Source organism: Lynx rufus, unplaced genomic scaffold, assembly GCF_022079265.1.
Source record: "Lynx rufus isolate CCGP_SWC_20201006 ecotype Redwood Valley unplaced genomic scaffold, mLynRuf1.p SCAF_20, whole genome shotgun sequence".
NCBI classification, from domain to species: domain Eukaryota; kingdom Metazoa; phylum Chordata; class Mammalia; order Carnivora; family Felidae; genus Lynx; species Lynx rufus.
In genome coordinates this window covers 25,570,809-25,590,124 of record NW_025814835.1, presented here as the reverse complement: position 1 = coordinate 25,590,124, position 19,316 = coordinate 25,570,809, and the positions used below count along the sequence as shown (strand labels likewise).

The 19,316-nt window shown below is 41.4% G+C and overlaps 1 protein-coding gene and 1 pseudogene across 5 annotated transcripts in view; one reads left to right on the top strand and one right to left on the bottom strand.

Moving 5' to 3' along the window:
- Positions 1-19,316, bottom strand: part of DYM (dymeclin) — a 353,737-nt gene that overhangs the window by 223,521 nt on the left and 110,900 nt on the right. For all 5 annotated transcript variants that reach the window (XM_047086465.1, XM_047086468.1, XM_047086466.1 and 2 more), the window contains one exon: positions 17,821-17,963. In XM_047086465.1, the coding sequence (XP_046942421.1) occupies positions 17,821-17,963 (143 nt within the window). The remainder of the gene's footprint in view (positions 1-17,820; positions 17,964-19,316) is intronic.
- Positions 5,900-6,894, top strand: LOC124517155 (L-lactate dehydrogenase A chain-like; annotated as a pseudogene).

Genomic DNA, 19,316 nt, shown 5'->3' with positions numbered 1-19,316 from the left:
AGTAATGTGAGCACTGACCCCGTCTCTCTCTCAACACTACTCCAGTCCTCATTTTAAAAATTTCAACCTACTCTCAGTCAAGCCACCCAACAGTAAGCCTCAGAGGCCCTGATCTGCTGATTCACTTCCCCTATCCTACCTCAGTGAGCCACTCCCATGGCCGCACCCCGCCTACATGTTCTAACTGCACCACCACTACAGTTCTGAATTCCTGCATTCCACGCTCTGGTTACTATCTCCCAGCTTTCCAGGTCACCTCCTCCATGGAATACCAGACTCAAACCGTTTTGGACCTGATCGGGTCTCCATCACTTTTTCAACGTCCGTCACCACCCCCATGCCCTTGCTTCCCTCCTCACCCAGCTAGGTACTTTATTGTACCTATGTTATAACTCACACATTAGAAAACTTCCGTGAAAGAATCTCACAGAAGATTAAGTACAGCAGGAATATTAGTGAACTAAAACATAAATCGGAAATTAGCCGAATGCAAAGAAGTAGAATTCTCAGAGAAAGAGAGATTGGAAGAACAGAACAAGAAGGTCCAATATATGAGTGACAGGAATTTCCGAAGAGAACCGCAGAGACATAACGCAACACAATAAAATTGCCGATCACACAAGCTACCAGAAAGGAGAGGTTTAAGGATCTCCATAACCACCCCTAGGTCAGATAACTAACAAGGTTAAATCCAGGTTTCAGGCTTTTTGCAATGTATCATATCACTAAAAGAGGAGAGAGAGAAACGGCCAGTGTGCTAAGAGATCCCATGAGGCTCAAATCACACATATGCTACTTCTCCAGCTGGGATGCATGAACTCCTAGAGATGGTCCATGATGTGCTAGGAATAAGCACATCAGAAAGGTCAACAAATAAGGTCAGAAAACAGACATGCTACTTTTTCCTGAACTATTAATTTTACACAAAAGATTCCAAGGAAGTTAATTAAGTCCATGAACTGGCAAATAATTCCATCTTAACAGAAATGAAACAAGCACGGATATGCTCACGGAAGGAGTACTTAAACGTGCATTAATTGAGAAGATAAAATATAAAACCTGGGCGTGGGCCAAGCGGCTTCTGACAAACTCCTCCATCCTTAAGGTTATGTACTCACTTGCCTCAGCTATTGTAACTAGGCTAAAAAAAGCACTATTAATAGCTCTGGTTGCTATCTCATCAACGCGTGAATTACTATGATTGGCAGAATTCAAGATCTGCTTAACAACAGCAAAAGATTCTTTCTGTAACTGTTTTTGTTCTTTCTTTTGTTCTGCACTTACACGCTGCAGTTTGTGTAGAATATAGCAAAAATTCTGGGAGACTGAGGACAAAAAGTGGTAGGCAGAGAGGGAGAGATACAGGGCTCTGCCTCATCCCACGGTTTTCTGGTCACTGTGAAGTTCTGATGAGAAACCCTACAAACCACCCATCCTAGAAGCCTAATTTATTATACTACTGCCTTGACTGGATCCACTATATATCACCACCCAGGGGTAAGTCAGGATCGGGTAAATTACAAGTAACAGACCCGTGTAATAATGGCTTCAATAAAAGTCCCAAAGTAGTTGCATTTTGCTCTGTGATGTTCTCTTGTGGCTCTACTATGTATAGTCTGCATTCCTAAGTGTCACGCATGGTCCGATATGGCTACACCAGCCCCAGCCATCACATATTCATTCAAGTCAGCAGGACAGAGGTAAGTACACGCATTCCCTTTAAGAACTCTACCTGTTGGGGCGCCTGGGTAGCTCGGTCGCTTAAGTGTCCCACCCTTGACCTGGGCTCACAGGCTCACGGTTCGTGAGTTCGAGCCCCACATCAGGCTCCATGCTGATGGTACCGAGCCTGCTGGGGATTCTCTCTCTCTCCTCTCTGCCTCTCTCTCTCTCTCAAAATAAATAAATAAACTTTAAAAAAAAAAAGAACTCTACCTGCAAGTTTGCCCATATCACTTCTGCTTACATTCCCTTGGCCAGAATGCAGACTATATATGGTTGCAAAAGGTTCTGAGAAATGTGATCTATTCTCGGCATCCGTGTAGTCCGCTGATACGGGGTAAGAGACAAACTAGCAGTCAGTGTCATACCATATTCAAATAAATCCTTTGCAATGCCCCCTAAACATGCCCCTTCCATCTGAGATGATGGAACAGCTAGTGTGCTGAACATACCCTGCCTTTCTGAGCCCTTTCTGTAACTCAGCTCAGGGGAAACAAGTGTGTCCAGATAACCAGTGAGCTTTATGGACAACTTGAGAACTGGCAGGAACACTGGTACACTTAACCAAGACACCCTTTTTGTTGTTGTTGTTAATATAAGCAACAGGAAACCTCAAAGCACGTGCTATTAATCATACCACAAAAGAAAGGGGTTAATAACTTCAGCTACTACACAGCAAGAATTTGCCTGCTTCCTGATTTGACCAAGTCAGCTATGAAATTAACGAAAGTAACAGCTTGGATTTAAGCCACACCTTTCTTCACTGGAAATCAAACTTTGCAAGTATATAGTAATGCTATTTTATTTTCATAATGTACCCTAACGACAAAATAAAACCTGGTATTAATTGGCACATCTTAAATCTCTCCTGCTTTTTTTTTTTTTTAATTTTTTTTTTCAACGTTTTTTATTTATTTTTTGGGACAGAGAGAGACAGAGCATGAACGGGGGAGGGGCAGAGAGAGAGGGAGACACAGAATCGGAAACAGGCTCCAGGCTCTGAGCCATCAGCCCAGAGCCTGACGCGGGGCTCGAACTCACGGACCGCGAGATCGTGACCTGGCTGAAGTCGGACGCTTAACCGACTGCGCCACCCAGGCGCCCCAAATCTCTCCTGCTTTAACATTTAATTTGCTATATGCAAATATATACATACACAAGGATAAGAACTGAAAAAGAATGAGAAAAAATGGCAACAGCTGATTTGTCACACCGTGGTAGAATTATAGCTTATCTGTTTAAATATTCGTTACTTCTAACGCTCTTTGTGCTGTAATGTTTTAAACATTTTTATAAACACACACAGGAATATATATATTACACACATACAGCACAGAGTATGGACAACAATAGATGGTATCAGGAAAACATCACTGGTTTTGAAGCTACACGTAATCTTAAAGTCCAGTCTTCCCACCTACCAGCTGTGTGACTTAATGAAAATTACATAACGTCTGTAAAATAAGGATCACACTAGTACCATTTAATGTCTGTTGCTCTCATTTCCACCCTGCTCTCACCTATGATCAGTAGTGTAGGGGGCCAAAACCCGCAAACTCTTATTTTCCAAACTCCTTTGCCTGCTGGCTTCAGATTAGAGCAGACAATGAGACTGGAAGTGGACAAGAATAGAGAAGGCATTTTTCTTTCTGCTTCCGGTCGGCTCTCTAGCAGATGCAACCATGGTTCCACAGGCTTCCTGCTCGGGTAGGAAGGCTCCAAGGGTAGTGGAGCAAACTGGGGCCATCTCAAAATCAAACGGATCTCAAAACATAAACAATAGATGGACCCACAAACTGTTATTTACCCAAACAGCACCATCTCTTAAGCGGTATAAATATGTAAATGGGCAGAATTGTTTTTACTTTTAGAAATATTCCTGGAAAGCTTTATACTTTAGAATAACTACTATTGGAAAGACCTCCTCTCTTAAAGTTGGTATCTGTCAGTCTCTCTATACTTTCTAAGATAAACAAGCCGGGGGGTAAGAATTGACTAATATTACCAAGGCACAGAAATATTATTAGGAAGAGTTTTAAAAAGACGAATTTAAAATGTTCCAACCCTTACCCTCAATCCATAGCATCAGGAGCCACTGGAAGCATAATATGTCAGACTATGAAAATATGTGACTCAGCAGCTTATGAAATTTTTAATTGCAAAATGATCTCAACTTGGCTTGCTTTTGCACCAAATGGCCTGGAAAACAGTACTGATAGCTACCAGGCTTCCAATTTGACAAAGTTATGGCCAGGGATGCTAAGGAGGTTGCTGCTGGATCTGCTTATCATCCTTTTCAATCATCTAGAAAAGGGGAGGCAATAGCCTTAATTTTGTCAGCAGAAAGGCTGAGGGAACACGAAACACGAAAGACAAAAATGAACGGTGTTTGGAAAAGTGGAGAAAGTGACACAGATGGGAGGGGGGAAAGATGAGGACGATAAAGGGTAAATGGCATTTGCTTTTAGCACTTATCATGTTCTAAACACTTACTCACTACTTGTCATATATATGTTATTTAAATGTAACAGAAGCCCACGGGGTAAATGATATTCTAGCTTCTATTTTTAAACTGAGGGAATTAGGGTTCGATGAAGTTTAAGTAACTTAATCAAAGTGACACAACTAGCAGAAGGCAGGGCCCAGTTTCTAGCTCAGATCTGATGCCAAAAGCTTCCAACTCACCATCCCGCTGGGGAAGATTTCTAGTTGCTTCTCTCCCTCCCTTTCTTTCGCCTGGCCTCTGTCAAGTATGGGACCTCTATGGCCTTGTGGAAGTGAATCTGGAGACTCCCAAGCACCAATGAATTATACCTCCCCTTCTCTCTCCACTATTCATCCAACTGGATTCAATAAGCCTTTGAGGACCAGGGTCTGGCTCACAAAAGCAGAAAAATGAAAGATACTTACCATAATTCCACAAGGAATCATCGTTCCATTTTTATAGACAGGGAAAGGCTTAGAGAGATACAAAACTTTCACAGTTATAGAGATAATTAGATTACTTACGGTAAAGGGTTTAAACCCAGGTCTGGTCTACTTCCACATTCTTCAGAATCTTACCTAACAATTCTAAAAGGCTCAGGAGCAAAGATACAGCTTGTTAATGCACAAGCTGAAATTTACAACACTAACTCATCCTCACAGTGATTCTGTTCTTTTTACAACATTTAAAAAAAATTTTTTTTAATGTTTGTTTATTTTTGAGAGAGAGACAGAGTGTGAGTGAGGGAGGGGCAGAGAGAGAGAGAGGGAGACACAGAAGCTGAAGCAGGATCCAGGCTCCGAGCTGTCAGCACAGAGCCCCCGACACGGGGCTCGAACTCACAAACTGTGAGATCATGACCTGAGCCAAACTTGGACGCTTAACCGACTGAGCCACCCAGGCATCCCCCAACATTTTATTATGAAATCTGTCAAACATACAGGAAAATTGAAAGAATTATATAGTGAATACCCATATACCCACCACCTCCATGTACATGAACATTTTGCTACATTTGTGATAACATCCCTACCCATCTATGCATCCCTACCTTCACCCATCAGTGTAGCTTATTTTGTTAATGTATTTCAAAGCAAAGCTCCAGATACATTTTAAATGGGAGTCTTGAATAACTCAAAACACTAAATTTTGGAATATTATTTACTCATGTAAAAGGTGGTCCCAAACTATACCAACTATCCTTTAAGAACGTTTTTACTACCATTCACAAATTCTGTCAGCAAGTCGCCTTTGAATTTACTCCAATAGCCATGTTGAAATCAACATAAGTTAAAACAGCTGCTTCATAAAAGTTACACTCACTTGACTGTGATAGAATTTAACAGTTTTAAAGCAAATCCATTTTAATTGCTTCATATTTCAAATAAGATTTGCCTTCCCAAAAAATGGAAATTCCCTAGCTTTAATATTCTTATTTTTTTTAGCTCTTTAATATTTTAAAATTTCACAGTACTATAAATTCTGTCACAGAAGTCTTAGAAGCAGATCAAATCACTTCTAGCAAGCCTTGGAAACTTACTCCTAGGATCTCATTTGAAACTGACTGCTTTGGTACGGGAGCAGCTGCCACCAAGTCCGGACCCAACACCACATGCTGCCGACGCCCGCCTGCCCGAGGTGCACTCCTGATTCCTTCTGCTTCTAAGTCTAAGGTTATAGAGATAATTAGATATGGCAACTCTCAAGGATCAACTGATTCAGAATCTTCTTAAGGAAGACCATACCCCCCGGAATAAAATTACAGTCGTTGGGGTTGGTGCTGTTGGCATGGCTTGTGCCGTCAGTATCTTAATGAAGGACTTGGCAGGTGAACTTGCTCTTGTTGACGTCATGGAAGACAAACTGAAGGGAGAGATGATGGATCTCTAGCACGGCAGCCTATTCCTCAGAACACCAAAAACTCTCTGGCAAAGACTATAATGTGACTGCAAACTCCAAGCTGGTTATTATCACAGCTGGGGCACGTCAGCAGGAGGGAGAGAGCCGTCTTAATTCGGTCCAGCGCAATGTGACCAGCTTTAAGTTCATCATTCCTAATATTGTAAAATACAGCCCAAACTGCAAGTTGCTTGTTGTTTCCAATCCAGTGGATGTCTTGACCTATGCGGCTTGGAAGATAAGCGGCTTTCCCAAAAACCGTGTTATTGGAAGTGGTTGCAATCTGGATTCACCGGTCCCGTTACCTAATGGGGGAAAGGCTGGGAGTTCACCCGGTAAGCTGCCATGGGTGGGTCCTTGGAGAGCATGGAGACTCCAGTGTGCCTGTATGGAGTGGAGTAAATGTTGCTGGTGTCTCCCTGAAGAATCTGCACCCTGACTCAGGCACTGATGCAGATAAGGAACAGTGGAAAGAGGTTCACAAACAGGTGGCTGACAGTGCCTATGAGGTGATCAAACTGAAAGGCTACACTTCCTGGGCCACTGGACTGTCTGGGGCAGATTTGGCAGAAAGTATAATGAAGAATCTTAGGCGGGTGCATCCGATTTCCACCATGATTAAGGGTCTCTATGGAATAAAAGATGATGTCTTCCTTAGTGTTCCTTGCATCTTGGGACAGAATGGAATCTCAGACGCTGTGAAGGTGACCCTGACTCCTGAGGAAGTGGCCCGTTTGAAGAAGAGTGCAGATACACTCTGGGGGACCCAAAAAGAGCTGCAGTTTTAGAGTCTTCTAATGTTGTACCACATCACCGTCTAGACTACAACGGGATTTTTAGTTGGAGGTTGTGTATATCGTGTTCTGTTATTCAAGTAATAACGTTAAAAATGGCCTAGGGAAAACGTCAGTTTCCTAAGTTACAAATAGGAATGGTTCACAAAGCCTTGCGGCTACATCCTGATGCTGGATGGTACCCATCTTGCGTCTTCCCAAGTCAGTTAACGTGAAACAGTTCCACTGCCTCAGAGACACCACCGCCCATAATGAATATGCTGCAGTTCGCTATTCAAACCAGATGTGTATTTACTGTGTGTTGTATGACTTACTTCTGGATCCTTCACCCAACATGCCTCGTGCAACTTTTGTTTTCTCCAGCCAATCACATCCTGGGATCCAATGTTTAAATTCAGCATTGCATGTATTGTGCGTAACTGCTCTAAAGGATCTTATTTTGTGTACTGTGTTAAGTCAGAACATAGTGAACGTTGCCATATGATGTAAAAAGAAAGATCTACCTACAAACGATGCAACCAACTATCTTAAGTGTCACACCAAGCAACTAAAATATCAAATAAGCTTCGAACAGTGGAAAAAAAAAAAAAGAAAAGAAAAGAAACTGACTGCTTTATTCTATAACCTTCCTGGTGAATACGAATGAATTTGCTTCCCAACTCTCTGTGACAGAAAAGAGGCCCCGATCTTCCCTTCACAACTATTAAGAAGGAAACGAGCACAGAGGGCTGGCACACTGACTTTCACGGCCATTTCAGTCACGGTGGTCAGCAAATTACAAGGATAATACGAGAGAAGCCAAAACTGTAGTTTGACACCATACTACTTCCAACGAATATCATTTAGGAAACACCTTTTAGAAAGTCTAAAACCGGAAATACTTTTTTGCAGAGAGCAATTAAAAGTGAAATCGCTCCTGTTACCACCCTACAACTGCACACAGGCATTTGGATTGCGGATACTGACCTATCTACTCCATGTATCCCTGCAAGGAGCCACCACAAGGAACCAGCAAAATGAAATTAACTCTACTTTATAAGCCACAAAATTAGTTTCAGTCCTGAAAATAAAGGAGGGTGGAAAAAAAAAGCCATTCTTTCACCTGGTATATAAAATCTACCAAATCATTCCAAGTAAAAATGAACTGAGAATGTAATTATTGTTTATTTACAAAGCACTTCCTTTTCTTGAAAGTTCAAAGCGCTTTCATTAGAAATGTTTTCACAACTATGCCTGTTTCTGAGGGCCACATACTTTTTCTCTTACGGTAGTTTTTCTTTCTCGCAATGAGTCAGCCCAGAAAAAGCCAAAACTGAAGAGAAAAATAACCATCATATAAAATAAATTACAACCACTGCATAGCATACCTGTCGTAACAGATTCAATAACTTTCTCAATAAAAGTAACCGGGAGAGATAGGAGTTTTAATCTTCAAATTCTACTTTATTAATTTCTCTACGACAGCATCCGCCTAAACAAACAATCACAACTTTGGCCTTGCAATTTGGCTGGGACACCCATCACCGCAAGCAAAGGAAAAAAAAACATTTTTGATGGCTCATTCAAATGGAAAAGCCATATATCAGAAGTTATTGTGTAAAACCTCAGTACTTTGACGGAAAGTGCAGTGTGGGAGAACACATTTAATTAGGGTTGGCTCTTCAAAACATTAAATACTCGGTTATAATCACATTACAGCTTTGTCTTATAAAGAGAAAACACAAGAAAGTTCAAGGTCAGCCCTTCCTTGCTTCAACTCTTTTTTTAGGCATCAGAGGCAAGTAAAAAGCTTGAAAATATAAGAGAAGACAAGGTCAAAGAAGTTAAGGATAGAACCAAAAGAAAACTAAATAACTGTTATGTTTTTCTTTCTCCCGATATTAAATATTCAGCGTAATTAGTAATTCTTCCAGTGACTATCTGAAATCTCTATTATAAATGTGTAAACTGGGGGCACCTGGGTGGCTCAATTGGTTAAGCAGCTGACTTCGGCTCAAGTCATGAGCTCATGGTTCGGGAGTTCGAGCCCCGCATCGGGCTCTGTGCTGACAGCTCAGAGCCTGGAGCCTGCTTCACTTTCTGCGTCTCCCTTTCTCTCTGTCCTTCCCCTGCTCCCACTCTATCTCTTTCTCTCTCAAAAATAAATTAACATTAAACAAAATTTTTTTTAACGTGTATACCAAAGGGCAGATATTTTCATAATTTAGTTACATTAGAAATCTGAGTAAACTTGTAAATCACTATTTGGTCACTGGCCTTTTTCAAAAAAAATTTTCAAACAAAAGTTATCTTTTAAATATTACTATGTAATATCCATTACTAATAGTGACCACTTTTGTGTACCTGCTAGGTGCCTGGCTCTTTCCTACGCTTTTGCTCATTTGATCACTTCGGCAGTCCTACAAAGGGAGGTACTATCCTCATTTTACCCTGACTGATCTGAGTCACTACTGAGAGGTTAACAGCGAACACCTAGTCGGCAGACAGCAGGACTGGCATTGAGTTCCAGGTCTGCCTGACACCAACAGCCAATCTCACACTTGCATCCCTTACACAATTCCGATTATCAAAATCTAGAGCCAATCCCTCCGAAGGACAATGTAAATGGTGGCCTCCAAAATCAGAAAACAATCTGTTTCAATCACAGAATTATTTCTGGAGGGACTCCTTACACCTTCTGGAATGTCCTTTTTAAAAAAACAAAACACACATTTGTGAGGTCGGGAGAGGCTGCGACTGGCCTGCTCTGGCCCCACCACAAGCAGGGCTGTGGTTTAAAACAAAGAATGACCGGCACTTAGAGATGCCTTAGCTGTCAACAAACAAGAGGCCAGCGGCCTCCCAAACAGAATCTCAACACTTAATACCTATTATGGACTGAATGCGTCCCCCCACCCAAATTCATATATTGAAGCCCTAACCCCCAATGCGATGGTAACAAAAGGGGAGGCCTTTGGGGGTGATCAGGTGTAGAGGAGGTCACGAAGGTGGAAACCCTACATCGGGATTAACGCCCTTACAAGAAGAGGAAGACACACCAGAGCTTTCTCTCTCCACCGTGTGAAAATAGAGCTCGCCAGGGAGACGGCCAGGGAGAGGGCCCTCACCAAGAATTAAATCTGCTAGCACCTGGATCTTAGACCTCCCAGCCTCTGGTACTGAAAGAAGCAAGTGTTTGTTGTTCAACCATCCAGGCTACGGTATTTTATTATAGCTGTGTGAGCTATGTGTCATCACCATATACCCTGCTCCGTCGCATCACAATCAGAGAGGTTAAGTGTCTTCCGTCACTGGCTTTGCAGAACATCTTTAACAGGGGAGGGTGATATGCTTACAGCGTAAAGTAAGAACTAAGTATCAACTGCCTTACTAACTGTAACTAAGGCTACCAATACTACTGATACCTTTGATGAGTTGAACATCTTAAGTATTTATTATAATACGGGTTAGTCAGCATCAAGTCTTTTTGTACTAAAGTCTTTGGCTAGTTTCACAAACTATCGAAAAGAGACTGTATTTTTTTCAGATAAATTAGTGAATAAGAAGCGGTACCATAGCAATTGTTGTCAAGGCAAGTTCATTTAGGAAGCAAGGAGAAATCTCTTGTGGGCAATATCTATTTAACAATCAGATTTTCCTTTCTGCCTGTCATTGGCCAAATTTTGCACCACATAAAATGGAAAGCCAGTTGGAGAAAGAGCAAAAACACGGCTGGTGTTTCAAAACATTTTTTACATAAATTTTGAAGTCTGACGAACAGACCAAAAAGACAAAATATTCTCTGAAATTTTAAACTCCCATAAGTTTATCAGAGATTTTCTGATCACTCACATCATCTAATTAAATGTATCTTCTTTTAAATTATTTTGACTTCAACAAAAAGCAGAGGAGCTTCAATGCAGGTTAAAAAAAAGTTATTCGATGAGGAGAGATGTTGTATAGTTTCAGAAGTTATTTTACATACAATACCTCATTTATTCTTCACAATAACCTGGTACAAAAAGTCTTGTTTGTTTATCAGGCTTATGTGGTAGGATAATGAGATTCAAAGAGGTAAAGAACTTGTCTAAGATCACGCTGACCTGGGACTCCATTCCAAATCATCTGATTCTCAATATCAAGCTCTGGCAATCTACCCTTATCCACAAGGACTTCCGGGAATGAGAGAAAAGTCAGCTGAGAGCTCCCTGTGGTATAATCTAGAGTGGAGCTATGAGGCGAGGGGAAGGCGCTGGTGTGAACTCACAAGAGGCCTGGCCAGCACCTCTTGCCACTAAGGGACTACGAGCTCTAGCTTCATGAAGAGCCTTGTGGGTAAGTCCTAAAACTCAGGAGAAACTGTGGGAATCCTCATCAACTCTGAGGTCTGCTGTCTGGGAAAACCAGGCTCTTGTCCCCCACCTCCGCCCCAGCTAATCCTCGCTGGGATTCCAGGAAATGAAATTGAGTCTATGTAGAAAGTCACAAGAGCCCTCAATACATTAATTTTCTTTGTTATTTAACATGTGCCACCTACAGAAACACCCTGCTTTCCACAAAGGAATTAGAATGAGTAAATCTGGGGGCGCCTGGGTGGCTCAGTAGGTTAAGCTTCCCACTTAGGCTCAGGTCATGATCTTGTAGTAAACGAGTTCGAGCCCTGCATTGTGCTGGGCTGTGCTGACTGCTCAGAGCCCAGAACCTGCTTCGGATTCTGGGTCTCCCTCTCTCTCTGCCCCTCCCCACTCGTGCTCTGTCTCTCTCTGCCTCTCAAAAATAAAGAAACGTCATAGAATGAGTAAATCTGCTTTCAATATGGTGCCATGGACAGAACCATGAATAAAGGAGGAAGCCCCAAAATATCTGTTTAAGGATAATCTAGGGCTGAAAATAAGCACAAATATTACCGTTAGTTAAAATTGTGGATCATACCATACCTAAGAAAACTATATTTGAGACACACTGAACATTGCATGTATAAAACCTGGAGGGGAAAGACAGGACATAAAGTTGCAGCTACAGAAAAGACTGAGATGATCAAACTAACAAAAACTCATTAGTAACTGAATAGTACCTGCTAAAAGAGTTAATGAGCATTTAGTCTAGATTAATAAAAAAAAAATGCAATGTCCAGAATCAGGGAGTTTAGACTCCAATCTATTTCGTGCTGGAGTACTGTACGAATGGTCACATTTCAGGATAAACTGATACAATGAACCTCATCAGCAACAGAAAACAATGAAGAGAACAACAAGAAGAGAAACCAAGATAACACAAGAGCAGAAGGTCAGTTAAAACCATCAGAGCTGCCTGACAACAATATATTCCTCAGTAGGTAATAGTACCAGCTCAACTGTGTAATGACGGGCCCACAGCAAAATAGATCCAAGCACGGGAAAGGGACCCAGACCAAGTGAGTGGTGCTGAAATGGACCAGCTATATTAGAATGCTTCTTGAAAATGTCTATGACAGGGCCCAAGCACATGTGTAATGACTTAGAAATTAAAGGGTGTAAGCGCATGTGCATGCACTTTTTTTAATTATGCCAGATGGACTGCTAATGTTGAGAAGTCACCTGCTGACCTTTAGCCTCGCTTCTCCTAATCTTGGAATTTTACGATTCATTAAAGGATACGTTAATTAAAATTCTAGCATTCTTTTGGAAACGGTAAAGTGATGTATCAATTGGTTCTTCTTCCATTTTGTCCGCATTTTAGAGAAACATCTAAGCTAAAAAGCTATAAAGAGGAAGGAAACCATGATTTCTTGTACTGCAAAATTATGAAGAGGCTTGTTGGCATGTATCACAGTTGTTGCCAGGTAAAGTATTTTATTAATGTACGACTGATCCTAACCACTTCCAGGGAAAGACAGAAACCACACTTGACACGTGTGAAAACAACTTTTTTAAAAAAGAACAAAATCCATACAAGCAATTTTCACTGCTCTCATTAACTATGGAAAAAACTTACTAGTGGTCATTAAAAGATAATAATAATTCCTCCAGTTATTTATTATCTTCTATTCAAACATCATCCAAACACTCACTGCATACTACAGGACCAATAATAAACAGAAAGGAGAAAGGTGTGGGGGCTGCATCATGGAGCAGTTAGTCTGAGATAGAGAAGTTGTTAGCAGCATGGTGACAAGAACACCTAACTGTAAAAATCCAATTTAGGTGCAACCCAAATGATACTGTATTAATAAAGTAGATTTCAGAATACAGAGGAAATCTCCATTTCTTAAGTTTTACTGACAAAGAAATAAACATTTGTTTTTAAGGGTGGCTGAATACTGAATTTACTGAAGTTGGTAAGTGTACTGAGGTTGTGTAAGAGATATCCCCTTTCAGGAAATACACATTCAAATATTTAGAGATAAAGGGTCACAATGCATGTAACTTACCCTCAAATGGTTAAAAAAAAAAAAAAAAAAACACTGTGTGTGTGTGTGTGTGTGTGTGTGTGTGTGTAGAATGGGAGAGGAAGAGGGAGAGAATAGAGATACAAAACTAATAGGATAAAATGTTAATAATAAATCAATCTGTATACTATATCATTTTTTATAATACCTTTAGTTTTTGAACTTTTATACATGTATGAACTTATTTCCAAATAAAGCTTTTTAAAAAGAACAAGAAGCAGATGAGGAAAAAATAGCAAAATACTGATAATTCTTGAAGATGGGTTATGGATAGGTGGGGATTCATTCTACCAATCTCCCTACTTTTATCCATCTTTGAAATTTTCCACAATAAAATGTTACAAAATAAAGAGGAGGTGAGTCAGCTACTGTAACTGTATGTAAGTTAGCTACTAAAGTGACTGGAAATGAATGGATACACACACACACACACACACACACACACACACACACACACACACACAGGAATATTATTCAACCTTCAAAAAGAATGAAAGCTTGCCACATGCAATGACGTGGACAGAGCTAGAGTGTATTATGCTGAGTGAAATAAGTCAATCAGAGAAGGACAAATACCATATGATTGCACTCATATGTCTTATTTAAGAAACAAAACAGATGAACATATGGGATGGGGGATAAAAAGATAAAAGAGAGGGAAACAAACCATTAGAGAGTCTTAAAGATAGAGAACAAACTGAGGATTGATGGTGGGAGGTGGGTGGGGGATGGGCTAGATGAGTGATGGGTACTTAGGAGGGCATTTGTTGTGATGAGCACTGGGTGTTGTATGTAAGTGATGAATCACTGAATTCTACTCCTGAAGCCAATATTGCAGTATATGTTAAGTAACTAGAATTTAAATAAAAATTGGAGAAGAAAAAGATAATAATAAAGTGACTGCAAAACAGAAGGCATTCAATAAACGATAGACGTGTTATTATAAACTGAATCCACATCTATCTGGAATGTAGACAAGGTATTAGCTGTTAGTCTTTAATTACAAACAAGAATCTATTGACAATCCACAAACGTAAGGCACTCTGCTGGAGACTGCAGTGAACATGCTCGCATAAGTCAAGCACCAGCTGACGTACTCAGGACTCAAGTGGTGATCAGAAAGGACCAGAAAGCAAAGGTCAGGAGTCAAAGAAACTGAGCTCAAGTGCAAACCAACATCACCTCCTATGTGGTCTTAGATGATAACCAGGAACATCTCTTCATCAATCACATTAAAAAGGTGAAATCATGTGTTTGACAAGGTTGCTACAAGAATAAAGTGAAATACAAAAGAAGTTGTTCTATGACCTCTCAAGTGTTATATACATGTTAGTTCTCATTGTATTGCGTGTAGAGCCCAGGTGTGGAGGTGATGTCTATACACAGTAATCGTAACACAAAGCAGAGTGCTAAGTACGCCACAGGAAAAGATCACCCCTGGCTAGGAGAGAACAGGAAATCTTCGTGGAGGAAGTGGTACCTGAGACAGCGCTTAATGGATGGACAGGCAGAAAAAAGTCAGAGAGGAGGAAACAGGATCGTAGGTGGAAGAGATAATCCAAGAAAGGACATGAAAGGGAGAAAGTGTAAGGCATGTAAAGAGTAATAGAGTTATGGCTAGAGTCTGAGAAACAAATACAGCAGTAGAATAACTAAAAATAAATCTGAAAAAGTGAGGATAAACCGGAGAAGGCCTTGCCTAACTCCTGTGAGGGTCCAGATGTGTGGTTCACCGCTCACCTAGCACGAGCAAGCTCTTCTTCCCTGCTAGTGCCAACAAAACTTCACTATCCAAAGCTATAAAGTTTTCCAAAATAAGGCGCTCGGTTTCAAAGGAAATTAATCAAGTCAAACCTACCGTACGTACACTGCTGTGACAGGAAATGGCTTTTTATAATCAGGAAAAACTCAATCCCAGTGAAGATAAATGTCACCCAAAAGAGTTTATATTTGGCTTTGGAGTATTTTTTTTTTCAGGGAGGAGCTTCCAAGTCATATTTTTCTTAAGCTGATGCTAAAGTAAGAAGATTCCCAGGGCACCTGGGTGGCTCAGTCAGTTAAACACCCCACCTTCAGCTCAGATCATGATCATTATCTCACACTTTGGGAGTTCGGACCCTGCATCGGGCTCTGCACTGCTGGTGCAGAGCCTGCTTAGCATTCTCTCTCTCCCCCTCTCTCTCGACCCCTCCCCTACTTTCTCTCTCTGGGTCCCTCTCTCAAAATAAATAAATAAACTTAAAAAAAAAAAAAAAGTAAGAAATTCCTTAACTACCAACCGAAAGATCTTCAAAAGTGGTCATACAACTGAAGTCAAATGTTCTTGTAAACCTGACTGACTTTCACAGAATGTGGCTTAATTCAAAATTACGTGACTATTTTTCCTTTCTTATCCTTTTTGCCCACAATAAATAGCTGTACTTTTTAGGAAGAGAACATCCTTTTGCTGTTTTTTTGTAATCCTTTGAGTCACCTGCTGTGAAATAATGAATAATCACTCCATCATGATTTATACCTTTATATGACTAATCTCATGAAGACGTAAGAAGGTACGTAAAATGTCTTGTGACTATAGCACACTAAAAATCTTAAGTCCATTTTAATGCCCTTAACTGAATATTAAATTTTTTTCACTGCTACCTCTCCCCCTGACTCTGAATGTTAAATTTTTTAGTGGTGAGAAGAAAGGCCATAGAACCATTGCAAGTTATATGGAAATAACCTCAGAGATCATCTATTCCGACCTTCTCCTTCAACAGACAAAAAAACCGGAAGCTAGGGAAATTAAGGGACTTCCTTCTGATACACTGCTAACTAGGTAGAAACAGCTCTAAAGTTTAAAAGGTTTTTGGCACCTGGTACTGATGACACCACATTCCCATACTAGACATTCTTCTGACGACACATAACTCCAAGAAAAACTAAACACTGCACACAAATCTATGTTTGCCCTTAAAAAACAAACAAAAAAAAACAGAAAAGTGCAAAGAATTGTCATTGTTTCGAAGAAAGCAGTTAATGAACTTATACTATCTCTCCCCCCCCCACCCCAAATCCCCAACCATACTGAAGTAATGGAAAATATTCAGCTATTCAGCTTTTATAACCTCATACCAGTTTAATGATCGAAAAAAGAAAACACAAGAAGCCAGTGCTATGCTGCGTTCGGAAGCCATGAATGCCTCCCCATCAGAAACGAGGGCAGCGGGTAGGAGCAAAACAGAGAACGAACTTCGGCGGGTCTGGCATGCTAGGGAGCCTGCTCAGCACGGAGGACAGAGCTGGGAGGGAGCACAAACGTAATTCAACCCACAGTGTTAAAAGAAATCAAAGGAAGGCAAATCTGGAAAGCCTGGCCCAGAGATCAATTCCAAAAGTCAATAGAGGTCTGTAAAAAAAAAAATGTTTTTAATGTTTTATTTATTTTTGAGAGAGAGAGAGACAGAGTATGAGCAGGGGAGGGGCGGAGAGAGAAGGAGACACAGAATTGGAAGCAGGCTCCAGGGCTCGAACTTGTGAACTGCGAGATCATGACCTGAGCTGAAGTCGGATGCTCAACTGACTGAGCCAGTCAGGTGCCCAACAGAGGTCTTTCAACCCAAAGACCTTCCCAAGACTCATTACCTAGTACATTACCAAGCGGGACTACACTTCCACATCAAACTGCTATCCCTTGAGGTGTGGAGGGCACGCTGCAGCCAGGATTTGGCTGTGGGACTGGGCTCGACGTAGAGTTCCTTCAAACAGCCGAGCCCTGCACTACGCAAGGACGGCCTACGAGGCTGCTTTAGTAAGAGGCGCCTGCAGACCCTACAGCTGCCGCACTGCCAGCCTGGTTTCTGATTCTCCTTCAGAATAAAGCAGAAGGTCGGGTTCCGTGACTTCACACGACACGGGCCCGCCACGCTAACTAGAGAAAGGACCGGAGCTCCTGCTGCCACTCCCAGGGTCTTCACGCCCGACACCGTGAACCGGAAATGAGGCTTCACTGTCTCAGTTAATGAAATCTGCTTCCAGTCTGATAAAACCCGTGTTTGTGCCACTCCAGAATTCAATACAAAATTCTTCAAAATGTGCTCATTTGTCACTGAATGAATAAAACACAGAGTCTAACAAGAAAACTACACCTAATTAGTCACGTAAGATCCTGACCAATAAAGCCTCTAAAACAGCAGTATCTCCTCATACAGCACAGCAGTAAAAGGTTTCCAAGACCTTAACTGTATAATACTGTGCAGCTAAAACGCACGCAATATGCGTATTTATAAACATTATTCTTGGAAAGTGGTGTTTTACAGGTACACAATCTATTCGTTATTTGCATATATTTCACCGCATTAATCGCTGCACTAAATGGACAAAATATGTTCAGTTACTTCCGGTATTTCGCATTCAGCCAGCTGCACGGGGCCGACGTAACCATCAGTAGTGGCAGCCAAGCAAACGCAGTTTCTTATGCCAATTAGACAAACTCTATCTACGCCGGAGAACTGACAAAACCTGATCAGACTTACTTGCTACTCCGGATGCCAGTCCATACAGCAGTCCGCCCCCATCGGATTGCTGTGGGAGAACGTGTGCTCCTGGAGGGGGCGGCTTCTCTTGTCTGATAAAGTTATACAATAGGGTTTTCACAAGTTTGCTGGTGTATGGAAGACTACACAAAAAGAAAAAAAAGAAGAAAATCAAACCCGTGGAAGTCACCTGACTTTGTGTAACAATAAACAGAATCTACAGAATCTATTAACATTAAAGGGATTAACACTTCGAAGGAACCTAGCACTGTCACATAATGGTGAAGATCGTGGGCTTTGAGATCAGACTTGAGGCTCAATTCTGGTTTTCCTGTTTCTATGCCACAGTTGTTGGTCAAATCACTTCAATTCTTGAGCTTCAGTTACCTTACTGGTAATCCCATATAACAGGTGAGATACTATTAATTCAGGGTATTATACGGTACCTGGTGCTTGAAGGGAGATAGTACCATAGAATCAGTAGGGAAACACAAGAATTAAGAAAGCATTAATACAAAAGACTACACATTTTAAGTATGAAATCATTCAATTTATGCATGCACACACAAGACACATATGCATACAAGTGGTTTAGATGTTAACACTCTTTGCTTTAAAGTAATGGAATGAGAGGAGAAGGGAGAGAACGCAGGTGAAAAGGGATATGTGTCCACAAATTAAGGTGATAAATCAATTCCTGCCATCTAGAGAAAACTCTGTAATAGAATCCTGAGCCAAAGCCCAGGCTCCTTCTCTATCATCAGCGGTTTTCAAATAGGTTCCAAAGAGCCCTAAGGGATTCTATGGCTGTGCCACAGGATACTCAAGGAGCGAGGTGACACACAGACAACCAAGGCAGCAAGGACGAGATGAGAAAGACAGAGCTCCCACTCTCTGAGAACTTCCATCAAAGCTACTTGGTTTGTATCTGTTTTACAATCTCAAGTTCTGTGAAGACTGTGTCAATAGAAGGTGTGTGTGTGTGTGTGTGTGTGTGTGTGTGTGCGTGTGTGTGTGTATTTTGTATCTACTCCCAGCCCCCCATTAGGAAACTGTAAGTTTCTGCTCAAGAGCAGAGCCCCCCATCCTAACACATGTCTGGCACATGGTTGCCACACAGTAAGTGTCTGTGACCACGTGAAAGTAGGAACCGTCAGCTAAGAGGCTGCCAAAGTAGTCCAGACACAGGGTGACAGGGCAGAGATGATGGTCGTTTCAACGGGACTAGTGAGAGGGGGAGACTGAAAACAACTTCGGCAGACAGACATGACTGATGGGTGCTTACACATGGAGAATGATGCAGAAGGAAGAAGGAGGAGGACTTCAACGTTTCACTTCTACAAAGAAACCACTTGAGAAGGTAAGAAGCTGGGGGACGAAAGGGGCGGGGAGGACGGGCAGTTTAAACAGGAAAGCAGAAGTGGGTTACTTATGCGTGGGGTTTGGAGTGTGGACAGAATGACATCTGGGACAACGTTAAGGTTAGAGGACAAGAC